This window comes from Cygnus olor, chromosome 24 (genome assembly GCF_009769625.2).
Source record: "Cygnus olor isolate bCygOlo1 chromosome 24, bCygOlo1.pri.v2, whole genome shotgun sequence".
Classification (NCBI taxonomy): domain Eukaryota; kingdom Metazoa; phylum Chordata; class Aves; order Anseriformes; family Anatidae; genus Cygnus; species Cygnus olor.
The window spans coordinates 2,455,044-2,467,852 of record NC_049192.1 but is presented as its reverse complement, the minus strand read 5'-3'; the positions used below and the strand labels follow the sequence as shown (position 1 = coordinate 2,467,852).

The 12,809-nt window shown below is 42.9% G+C and overlaps 1 protein-coding gene across 1 annotated transcript; it reads right to left on the bottom strand.

Annotated features, from left to right (window-relative positions):
- Positions 1-12,169, bottom strand: PM20D1 (peptidase M20 domain containing 1). Its single transcript, XM_040535460.1, has 13 exons — positions 11,926-12,169; positions 10,050-10,136; positions 9,235-9,467; positions 8,159-8,245; positions 7,230-7,363; positions 6,686-6,805; positions 5,819-5,894; positions 5,523-5,584; positions 5,190-5,268; positions 4,209-4,280; positions 3,302-3,470; positions 2,489-2,588; positions 1-1,704 (listed from the first exon to the last, which is right to left on the bottom strand). The coding sequence occupies exons 1-13, from the start codon at positions 12,155-12,157 to the stop codon at positions 1,575-1,577; spliced, it is 1,581 nt and encodes a 526-aa protein (XP_040391394.1). The 5' UTR covers positions 12,158-12,169; the 3' UTR covers positions 1-1,574.
- Between the last annotated feature and the right edge of the window lie 640 nt (positions 12,170-12,809).

The window sequence follows — 12,809 nt, the reverse complement described above, 5'->3', positions numbered from 1 at the left end:
TCTGCATTCCTTGTTTTATTAGACAAAAATGCCAATCTGGTTTCAATTATTTAGTAGCTTGATACAACTTCAGCCCATTGGCCACGCTGATAAGATCAGACAGCAAATAAATAGAGAATGGTGAATGGAAATAATAGGAATCACAGTTCCACCACTGTTTTTCAGGATACATTTCAGGGTATTTCCCGTACATTCCAGCACATTTTACAGTATGAATCGAAAGCAGAATAACCACCCATTCCAGTGTTTAACTGAAAAATACACACATCTCTGCAACAGTGCAACAGGACAAGGTTTGCCTCCTTCCTTAGCACAGAGCCTGCATGTCAGTGCAACAAAGCAGTTTTCGCACAGTCTTTTCTTTGGCTAACATCTAGTTCTTAACTGTTTAATGAATATCAATAACTCTACCTAAAGACACTATCAAGACCAAAAGAATACTTAACCCTTTAACGCTAACAAAGATGGGCGTGCTAGTGCAAGAAGTGCAAGATGAAATAAAACAGAGTAGACAGGCTATTGATGTTGGCATTAGGGTTCCCAAAGAGCTGAGTCAATAGAAGTGGCAGGCAAAGTGAAAACTTTTAGAGCAGGCCGTGAAGAATGGAGAAAACTCTGCTCCCACCAAACAGGAATAAACTGAAGGGCTTCACCCTCTTCCCAGCAAAGTCCTCAGAGGAAGAAAAGAGAAATGTACACTACAGAAACTGATTCAGTGAAAAAAGAATTCGTATGAGCAGACAAGACTGATTTAGTTTCTTTTTTAAAGTCACGATTCCTTGCTCTGCCAGCTGTCCAACACACCCTGGGGGTCTCACCAGAGAGGGAGAGGAAAAAAGTCACAGAAAAGACAGGAAGAAAAGTTTTTAGCACCTCTGAGATCAGGGCAACATATTGTAAAGCAACACAGCTAGAACTCCCGAAGCTCAGTATTTTAAGCTCCAGTCAGAAATCAGTGCATGCATGGGAGAAATGAACAGTATCAAGTCGACTCTGACACTGTAAATCCTGGTTGAGAGAATCACCTGGGGAAGAAGCCCACCCCATCAGCAGCACAACAAACCTGGTGCAACTCTACCCAGTTACATCAAACCTACACCCCTTCGTGTACCTTTTACACGAGCTTCTGACAGACGTATCATTTGTGAAAATCAATTAACCGTAAAAGAGGAGTTTGTCAAAAGCACACACAGGAAGATTAGCTTCTTATAACGATGTACAAGTGACTGCAAATTATAGCTTAGATTTTTAAGTGACTACCTATTTCACAGGCTTAAAATTTAAAGAAAGTGCTGAAAAATTTAATACCTTCAGATTAACGGCTGCATGTAAGATCAGGGAGGCACAGAAATCTGGGTTATTTCTTGTGTTTTATCTGTGTTCTTATGGCTTTAAAGCAAACCGTACATTTGGCTAAAGCATCGACCTGCAGTTTTTCCATCTGTGTGCCAACCACAATATGTAAAAACACATTCCTGACATTGCTCGATATGCAACGCACAACTGCTGCTTACGCCCCAGACCTCTGTCATCCCAGAGTCCACCTCAGGAGCTGCTCCTCTCAGGCTTTTGTCTCACAGCTCATGGGAGTTTGCGTGAGGCTCCGGAAGCTTGTCAATATCACAGTTCTTAATCAGCTGAAAGAGAAACTCGACCTGTTTCTCGTAATTCTCAACCGAGATTCTCTCATTCAACCCATGGATCCTGGTAGAAAGAGAAGAACATTTTTCATTGCAGTGTGCATTTGTGACCCACCTGCATACATCCAGCATCCTACTTACCTGTAAATAAATAAATGCACAGCATAAAAATGCAGCAATATATGACAAATACTGCTACTGCTATGTCTGTTCCTCAGGCTAATCAAAATAACTTACTGATTTTAAGGCTCAGAGCACAAAAACTAAGCTAGGGGTATACATGGAAAAAGAAAAAAACATTATTTCAAGTCTCTGTCCAGCTCTTGGCCCTTTATGTCGCGGTCCTGTACAGCTACCAAAGCACTCCAGTAACATCTGCACCTCAATAAAATGAGGACTCTCTTACATAGTAAGCAAAGAAACAAAGCCTTGCACGTTGGTGTTCTTTGTTACCTCTTTACCCCAGGAAACTTAATTTCTAACTTTAAAGAGCAAACAAATTCACGGTGCCATGTGTCCAAACATACGGATAAATCTCTTACACTACATAAAAGATCCAGTCAGCCTCACTGCATCGCCACGCTACGCAGTGGGACACCTGAATGAGGCCTTGTTCACATCTGAAGTAAAGAAGAGTGAGGGCTAACACTCCCCCAGTGTAATTATCATCCCCTATTCGTGCAGCACCCAAGCATGCAGGAAATGAGCGGCCTTACAGAAGGCGCGGCAACAACAACACCATGCCAAGGTATACAAGGCTGGGTTTCCTTCTGCCTAACGCATATCGATTTTCTCTTTCACTAGTCCCCACCCCTAACAGCTGCCCACATGCAGAAAGAATACAGTACCTGGGAAGATCATCTGACTGCAAGATCAGTGGGTTAAATCGATAAATGGCATTTGTGACGTTAGTGAAATGCCTGCTGTCTGTGTTTCCGATACACGTGCCTGGAAAACAAACCTCAGGTTTACTGGGCATGAGAGCAGCAACTCGATGACACACACTTTTCCCAGGAGAAAGCAAAGGCATCTGACAACTGTTCTATTTGACCCCTAGCTACACCAAAAGCAAAATCACCAAAAAGTTTATTGGGACACCCTGGAAGAACGTTCTCTCCTTTATGAACAGGAGGAGCTGAGCATGCGATTCAATCATGCTAAGAGCAGCTATGATACTCAGCCTCCATGGAAGTTTAAGCTTCAGACTGCAGCCCAACAAACAGTACAGAAATAGGAAGGAGCTGCAAGCAAGGGAAGGGGCTGGGATCATAAGGAATAATACAGGAAGGCAGGAATGGCTTTGCCAGCTACGAAAACAATAAAAGAAGAGCTAAAGAAAGACGACCTCCTACTTTCCCTCACAATTCCTTTCTTCTCTGAAGAGATTCCTTTGTATCTGCAGAGAGTTAAATTCAAGGCTCATTGTTTCTGTCAGTTTCCTGTTTGCTTTTTTACTTCCACTACTAAAAAACCAACATAAAACACTAAAACATAAAGAGGGAACTGAGTAAAGGAGGAAAAAACAACTGTTTCCAGCAGTTAACAGCTGGGGTGGAGAAATACACAGCAAATGGAAACAAGGCAATATTGGGGGGTGGGGGCAGAGAAAAGCAGGGCGGAAGCTGGAGAGGAAACAATAATCATCATGTGCTTGCTGTTACCTGGAACTACACTGTCAACATTTGGGAAAGTGTCCAGAATGGTTCTTTGAAAAACATGGACTCCAAACGTCTGGTCATCCCACGGACTGATGGGAAGCGGGTCAAAGGCCTCTACTACATCAATCTTCACTCTGTCATCAGCAACAGTGTTTCTAACTATCTCTAGCACCTAGGGTAGACCACAGAGATTAACAATAATCAAAAAAAAGAAATGAGAGAGCACCCCTTCTAAATATCAGCATGAGTTCCACCTTGCAGAAAATATTTGTCTATGAACTGCCAACTTTGGCTCCAAATACAGATGCATAATTAGAACTGAAACTGTGTGCCAGTCTCTGTTCTTTTTCAGTGGATGGCTGATACTTCATCTAATACTTTTGGTCCAGTGGAATCAGACGCACATCACTGTCTCAAGGTGCTCCTAAACTGCTCCAGCCCTGAATGGCATGTTGTCAACCTGCCCAACTTGGTAGCTGGGTCACCTAAGTAAACACAATCCAGAAAAAGCTTCCAGAGAAGAGAAACTTTCAAAGGTTTCCAAAGGAAAGACATTGTTTACTGATAACGTATCACAGCTATACTTGGCTGGACAGGCACACCATTCCTACTGAAGTGTTCAAGACCCCCATATTCTCACAGATCCCAGGCCTTCAGTTTAGTTCCATTCCATAATCACAACCGTGCTCTTTGGCACAAGAAAATGTCTGAAATCTACTCAATGTAACTGCAAGGCACAATTCCAAGTGTGGTCTGCCTCTTGCTCTGTGCCACAGTCAGAAGACACTTGGTATCCATAGAGCGTTTCTAAGAAGGTTGTTCTGAGTAAACTCTATTGCACTTGGAAACAAAAAAGTAAGTTATCCTAGATGAGAGGAAAAACCTAAATAATTGTGCAGGCAGTAACTACCTCAGTGGCCTTCTCTGCAGAGTGGATCCGGAAGTTCGCAGTTGCTTTTGCAGAAGATGGGATGACATTTGGCTAGGGAAAAAAAATACCAAAACATAAAAGAAAGTTAAAAACTGGTTAAAATGCCAACTGCAAACTCAGAAACTGCTCAAACCACTCCAGGCCCCATAGATCGATGCATCACTCTGTTGCCATTAACATAACTGTGACATGTTCCTGTACTCGATATTCAAATACTGCACATCTCATTTATAATGCAGATAACTACAAAAAGCAATATTCCTTGATTCAACAAAAATGAAGTTAACTGTTATATAGAAGCCTTCCTCTTGAGATGAGACACCTCCCTTCAGAAACCTTATATTGAGAAATTTTAGGAACTTTTTGAAACAATATTTTTAGTTTATTGTTCCATTACTTTTCCAAGCATGACACACCTAAGTCATTTAAGTATGTTACTAAGGACACATAACTCTTCTTTTCGACAGAAAGAATATTTATACTTCTGTCAAATTGTAAAGGTATGATCTTTAAAATAAATAAATAAACCAGGGTGTTACTTCTCTCCCAGCCACTTAGTGTCACTGTTTAGCCACTCTATCATTGCTTTGAGCAACAGATTTATTCAGGGACACATCAAATAGCCTGTTTATTTTCCAGGGTTATAGTATTTTTGGACAGCTACACCTCTTTCTCAGGGCAAGATCTGGCTCTATCAGCCAGAACTTGTTTTCTCTCAGTCCAAGGTGCATGCTAACCCTACTCAAATGATGGTAAGCCTGACCTATGCTCACAAAAGCAAGACCCCATGTAGGCTAGGGAAGTGTTTACGACTGACGGTTTCAGCTACTGCCAACAGTACTTTGTTTACATTTTAGGATGGACAAAAACCATATAACTTTAATAGTGGTTTACAGAAGTCTCTCTGTGACAGATGTCAGATACTGCAGAAACTACAAAAAAAAATAAAAATGAAGCTACCTTGATTCCTGCGTTAAACATTGTGACTGCTGTAGTAGTTCGAATCAAGGCATTGGTGGAAGGTTTCCAGGCAAGAACTCTTACAAAAAGAAAAGAACCATTTTTCAAAGAAATTTAATTTCTATACAACATAAGCACCACAGTTACACAGGCAATAAGCTGAATTAAGGCCTACTCTCAATTATCGAATTGGTTATTAACTGTAAAGCACTGACTTTGTCTATACCATGAAATGATGTAACTGTTTTCCTGGGAAGACCAGAAATAGCTGCTGGTCTTTCATCTTTTAAGGGTGAGACTACGGGAATATTCAGCAAGGATACGTTTTCTTACCTGCTGACAATAGGTGAAAACAGCCATAGATTGCTCATGACGATGTTGAGAGGAAAATTGAACTAAATGGAAGAAACAAAACCAGAAATCAGTAAATTTCTGTTTTTCAAGAAGACAACACAATCATTTTGCTATGGCTGAAACAAAGCCAACAGGAACAACTCTCTTTACGGGAGAAATGCCAGCGTAAGTCTTCTCCTTTCCAAGAATTACATAACTATGCTCTAAGTTCATATGGGTTACTCTTCACTTATTAATAGAAAAATCCGGGAACGAAATTATAGTTCTTTCCTCACCTCTGATGCAAGGTGCTCCATAGTCATGAGTTCTGGCCCATGGCCAAACAGATTGCGCATAGGATTTTGCTCCAGTCTACGGCAAAGCACATCGACATTTGAAATTTAGAAAACCTTTGGCTGTTATTGCTCCAGAAGGCTGAGGGGAGTTTGATTTCTGAAACGCATCCATGTACTTGAGATGTAACCACACATTCCTCTCCTGGCAAGTACATCTGCGAGTACAGCTCCACTATACATTTCTGAGCATTCCAGTCACACGTAAAGATTTTTGTTCATGATCAGCTGAAAAAACGTAAAAGCCTGACTCTTATAAAGAATACATGGAGATCTAGAAAAAAATGACACCGAATTCTGTTATATCTGTACATACAAGACTTTTCTGAAATATATATTTACTAGCCAGTTTGGTATCTACAGAGACACATAATGAGAAGATTTAGTCAGCTTCAGGATGCAACATTCTGACATTACATCATATTCATTGGCTTGGATAATTACCAGCTAGAGGCAGCAGGTATATGCAAGAATAAATTCCAGAGAAATTCTGCAACCCAAACAAAGTGATCTGCACAGTTACAGAGTAAATTAGGACAGACATCAAGATGTAGCAATTGCCTTAGTTTTAAAGGCTCGAGAGATACTAGGCGCAGCTGAAGTGAAAAGGTACTCCAGACATTTGGCAGTTGTCCCTTTGCTGGGGATTGCATTTCTGCTCTTCAAAGTGAGCTACGAACTTCAGTTTCAAATACACAAGGGGAATTTGTAAAATACTCTAAACACAAATATTACAAAAGCAAGTCAAGTATCAGTGCCTTAGGAACCTGCTTGACTGTCTTTGCTGTTAGATGACAGGGAAGCTCTCACCTGGACATTGCTGCTGCAAGAATGCCAATACTCGTCTCCTTAGGAGGAAACGATGAATGTCCTGGCTCTTTATCCACAGTGAAGTTCAGTGTTATTGAACCCTTTTCAGTGATAGCAATTCTGATCAATGATAAATAAATGCATGGTTAATGCAACTCCAAATACACATGCACAGACTACAGGTAAAAGCAAACTAGTCTGCATATTTTTTAGTGTCATATGAAACACTGTAGAAGCAGCCACAAATTCTTAAGTCTTTACACATTTGGAGGTCTGATGTCTTGGCTTCTTCTCCGGCAAACAGACTCCACAGCATATAATTAACACGCTTGCACCAGCTAAGTAGAACATTCTGCTTTTGTCAGCACAGCTGTGGTGGACAGCAAGCAAACTGGAGGTCCTTTGACTGCTGTAGTTCAGGCAACACCAACACTACCACATGCCTTGAAAACATTTTGGTGACATTAGAGAGGTCATTTCTCACAAATTAATTCTTCAAAATGGATTGCTTTCATCATCATGAACGTTGTTCTCTTTTACTTACAGAGCTACTGGCTTCTTCACTCCTGCAATGATGCCTTCTAGGATGGCACTCCCCTCATCCAGTAAGAAGGAAAGTTTCACTCCCCTAGCTTCCAACAGAGCTGCAATCTTCATTGCTCCCTTCCGACCAAACACCTGTGAGAATCCAGTCAGGGGAAATGGCCAGGTTAAGCCACACCACTGGGAAGAATACCGGAAAACATCTTGCTGTTGACAGTGACCAGTGCTATAATGCAAAGAATGCAGGAAAACTCCTAATGAGCAGTTCTAGAGCAATCTGTCAATAAGATTCTTACTAGCAAACTTCATTGGAGATTGGTAATGGATTTCTATCCACACTGAGGAACTCTCTCATTCACTAGTCACTTAATGTTGCTTTGAATCCTATTTGCTCTTGGACACAATGGTATCCCACAGCTATAAATTCCACAGATTATTTAGAGATACTTGTAATTTTAAAGAGATTCTTGTTTTAATTATTGACAATTTTTTGTCTTCATATCATGACAATGAATAAATGAAGCATCCTCATCTGTCTCTTTGTACCATTTACCAGCAGGTACACCCACAACAAAAACTGAGTATTTTTCTTAGCTCTTCCTGATCATTTAGAACAACCAAGTAAATCTTGGGCCAGCTTGCCATGACTTATATGCATTCCAAAATGCAACTCCTGCTCACCTTCCATGTCTGCAACAGAAGAGAAATAACACTCCACTGTGTTCTTTGCTCATTACCAAATCCTCTGTCAATGTCACTTAAAGCCAAACAATCAATACGTAACTACAAGCATGTGCCTGACAGTATCTATCCGCATAACAAAGAAAACCAGGAACGATTTTACAAGTGAACAAGGTTTAAAAAATAAGCCTTGTTATGTACATGACCAATGCAAACAAGCAGTTATTTAGATGAAATGAAAGAAAATACCTCTTCATCATGTCCAATGCCAACATAGAAAGATCTGCGGGGTCTGTAATTTCTTCTCAGCAAAAATTCTAGAGCTTGCAGAATACCCTGCAGAAAAACAAACAAAAAAAACCAACAACCACTGAGTATTTTACTATTCTCTGGTGTTAGTAGGAGAATAAACGCAAAAGAATGTAACGTAACAGAAAAGAAATATGATGCATTCCCAGCCCTTAAGGAGACTTTGTCCCGTTCACAATTGAGCATTTATTTCCACAACTCCTACTGGTGATATTCATATTCTCAAATAACGCTTAAGACAGTGTGCTACACAGTGTCAGCGTGCATACACAACATACAGTACGGGCTTGTTCTTGCTCCTCACGAAGTCAGTGGCAAACTGCACAGGAAGCATGACAGAGTTATAATTATCCAGGGAGCTCACTGTTCCTTTAAGCTGTCTATCCTACACAGCCTAGTGCTGAGCTACCAATTCCATTCATTTTAATGAGCAGCATGTTTCGTACAAAAAGTACCAATGCAGAAACGGAAGAATGAGAAACTTACCCTGACGAATAAGAAATTAAATCTACCATTTGCAGGATTTTTCTATTTCATCTGTTTTTTTCACCTCAACCTACAGATATTTTTTTTACATTTTAGAAGGGTATATATATATACTTTACCTTGTTCATTGAAATTGTTGATTTTTATTGCCCATTTGCAGGGTTACTTGTGCCGTTCACAGTGGAAGGGAGTATGAAAACAAAACTTTAAGTTGCAAGGCCTTGAAATTGATAATTAAACAACTTGAAGGAACTCTCTAGCAGTATGACATCATAACAAGCAGCCAAAGTATCTGTGCAGCTCATTTGCTAAACATCTGATTTAATTCTGTTTTATTCAATAATAAAAGATCACCCCGTCTCTAAAAAAAAGTGGGAGGAAATGATAAATTCCTAAGCCCTGCAGTTAACAGCCTGCATTTAAAGAAGGGCAAGAGAGACAGTATGGTAAATCTCAAGAAAACAGATTCCTCCAATCTGCCTTTTTCAGGCTTTTTCTCCCTCTGAAATGACATTACCACGATGACGTACTATGGCAGAGTTTTTGTTATCCAGTGTTCCTCGTCCATAGATGAAACCTTCATGCTCTGCAGCTGAGAATGGAGGGAAATCCCAGCCCTCGGGGGGAGCAGGCACAACATCCATGTGTGCGAGCAGCATGTAAGGCAGCATTTCAGGGTTAGAACCCTGCACAGTAAAGAGATGGCTGTATTCCCCAACGATTTCATGTCGAATGAACTTTGAAGAAAACACCGCCGGGAAGACTGTTAAGAAAAATAAATAAATAAATAAATAAATAAACACACGAAAAAGAAAAATTAGCAATAATTTCCAATTTTATCACCATGTAGTCCACATAGTAGTTATCCATTTAGCCTCAATGACCACAACAAACTTGTTTCAGGAAGCAGGCACACAGCTTCGCTTTCACACTTCTAACAATCTATCTAAGCTCATATTGAAGACCTTCCTAAGCAAAACCAGGAACTGTTGTTCACCAGTGCTGCAGCTGTTTTGCAGCAATGATAACACTGAAAATAAATAGGCTGAAAAAGGGGTAGCCTTCCTCTTACTTATGTATTTTTAATGGCAAAGCCATTTAATCATCTCAAGGACCAAAAAAACAACATTGAAAGACATCTGAACCTTCTCTGTTCTAGCTTTGGCAACTGCTGCACCCAACCACACTGCTGCAGAGGTGACCTACACATGCCATTTTGCCAGTCCTTTCCTGAGGAGAAAAACAAAATAAAAATCTGCTCCACTATATTCAAGAAGCACACATATTCTCTTTGATTTCATCACTAAAACAAAGAATTTCATTGCTAAGAATGAAAGTTTAGTACCTTCCTGAATGTACCTCCCAAACTCTGCCATGGCGGTTGCATTTAAGTCGTCTGGAGACACAGAAACAGTTGGGATTTTAACAGCACCTTCAAGGAAATAGAAAATAGAAATCATTTGACACTGAAATCAGTCTAGCAATACTTGAATTGCATTTCAAAAGGAAAAGCAATATTTACATTCCGGAGCATTTCTGAGGCTTTAAATATTAGTTCATAGGGTAGTAAGGGTTACCACTATCAAAAAGACTGATGTACTTCAGCTGAGCTGTGGGCATGCTGCACACGGGTATTTCCCTTCAGTTCCAGCCAAGGTATTTGCATAGATACTTTATTCGCTAAAGTGAAAAACACTTTAGTTTTTCATCCCAGAGGGCTGAATCATATTATTAGGAATGCTACTGTCCAGAAGCAGCTGTATTTTGTAAGGTGAACTGATCCCGCAGTCATAAATTACTCTGGCAGCTAAAGAAGTAGGTTAGTTGGGAGCTGAAGATTCATTTTCCATAGCAAGTCAGGTGGTGATGTCAAGATTGTTACAGCGCCTTCTTTCACGCTGCTCTAACCCCTTGTGATATATAAACGGAAAAGTCTTCTGGTGCTCTGACTAGCCTGCTCTCTCATTTAACCAGGGCCAGACAAGGCTGCTCTCCAGCACCAAGTCACTGTCCTACAAAACGCAGCCGTAACTTTGTCCCAGTCACAGCTGCCTTTCGTAAGAGTATCTGCCAAGGGTAGTTACAGATTCTTTTCAAGGCGGTGTTACTCAAGAAGCAGAACAAAAATAATATCCCTCTTGTACTCTTGTGTTTCTTGATTAAAAAAAAAGTAAACAGAATTTGCTAGGCAATAGATCTTCCAAATGAATAACACACCAGGTTGACAGGACCCAACCCCTATTTGAGCAGCCAATGACTACCCCCTTCACGCCAGATTGCAGCTTTCTGCAGAATGGCCAGCTAAATATCCCCAAACTCTTCTGCAGAAGGCAGCGTGGTGGGGAGAACAAACACACCGTGACGTTACAGATGGGCTGCGTGCCGGGAAGGGGTGTGCGAGATCTGAACCATAAATAAATAAATAATAGAGACTATAATTAAAAAGTAAAAGAAGAGACTGATTTTTCCAGCGGACAAGGAGACGTCTAGCAACTGCCACCACGGGGTGCCTGGAGCAGGCACGAGGGGGAAGTGTGAGAAATAAAGTTGTGTTTTTGCAATAGAAGGTGTTTTTTGCAGTGCAAATTTCCACTAACCTTGCATGTTCGAAAGTGATTGTGCAGGCATGGCAGGGGCAGGGCTGTGGGGAGGATGTTAAACAGATGAGGGGGAGGTCCCACTGTCCCAAAATAAGGAGGAAAACTAAGAAAAACAGGACGAGCAGTGCGAAATCAGTAAAAACAAAAACCATGGGCCCTCTAGCCACAAAAGAAGAAGGAAAAAAAAGGAAAAGGAGAAGTTAATGGTTGATCAAATAGAACTGTACATATATGGTATAGGAATAAGCATCGAGTAGGTTGTGAAGCTGCAGTACTGAGCCAACGAGGCACCAGGGGAGGACTCAAGCACCGGGCAATTGGGAATACAAGCTTATGATCTACTTTTGCTTTTTATTCGCCACTGCAATCGCGAATAAAACAGCTCCACAAAGACCCCGCCTGAGAAAACTGCTGAGGCACTTCTCACAGAAGCGCTGCAGGAAACCACCACGGTGACGGAAAGCTGGCGTTAGGAGAAGGGCCAGCAGGCGGCCCGAGCACGGGCACTGCTTCCCCCCGGCCCCGGGCCGAGCTCGGGACACCGGGGAGCGGCAGCACCGCAACCCCCTGCCCCGGGGCCGGGCCGCGGGGGGCAGCCGGGAGCCGCCGGGGCCCCCTCACCTCGCAGCGCCTCCTTCAGCTCCAGCCGCTCGCCCGCGCTGAAGGCGGCGGGGCCGCTGCCTCCACGCCGCGCCCACAGCCGGGGGAGCGCCGGGGAGGGCCGGAGGTGGGCGCGGAGCAGGACGGCGGCCGCCAGCACCAGCACGGCCCCGCACAGCCCCAGCCCCGCGGCCCACGCCGCCGCCCGCCGCCGCCTCCTCCACCCGGAGCCGCCGCCACCGCCGCCCGCCATTACCGGCGGACTCCGGCCCTGCCGCCGCCCGCCTCGCTGAGGGGAGGATCGGCGTGGCCGCGGGCCAATCGGCACGCTCCGGCCCCAGAGGGTGGCCAATGGGAGGGGTTGTCCCGCCCTAAGCTTGCCGCGAGGTGGCTTGGGAGTTGTAGTTCTGCGCCGCAGGGCGTGTGGCATGGCGGCGGGTGGGGTGGGGTGTCTCAGGCTTTCTCCCCTCGGTGAAACGTGGTATTTTTTTGTGGTGAGGGGATGTTTAGGAGCTGTGGCTAAGGGTGTCTGCTGGTCGCTGGGTGCTGAGGGCACGCTGCAGCAAACAATGGGGGGTGTCTCCTCACCCAGCCTTGGGCAGTGCCAGGAGGCTGCTCCCAAAAAGGCAGGCGTTTGGGGAAAAAAAGTGTGATTTGAGGAGTAACTCTCACCGAGGGACAGGCCCACTCCTGACAGAGTTTCAAGCCACCTGGTTTCAAAACCGCCACAACCAGCTCCAGCAACATGGCCCTGGATTTAGCAATTCTTGTCTTCAGAAGTTTTTCCCTGATGTTCAGACCCATCTCATTGCAGCAGTGTAAACGTATTACGTCTCACCTGGTTTCACCAAGAACATTTGTTCCACCCTTCTGTACAATGGTCTTGTACTGAATATAAAGATTTA

Coding starts and splice junctions, on each gene's coding strand:
- PM20D1 (XM_040535460.1), bottom strand. CDS start 12,157: ATGGCGGGCGGCGGTGGCGGCGGCTCCGGGTGGAGGAGGCGGCGGCGG. Junction 10,137..11,925: donor GCTGAAGGAGGCGCTGCGAG/GTGAGGGGGCCC, acceptor ATTTCCTTGAAG/GTGCTGTTAAAATCCCAACT. Junction 8,246..9,234: donor ATAACAAAAACTCTGCCATA/GTACGTCATCGT, acceptor GTTTTTCTGCAG/GGTATTCTGCAAGCTCTAGA.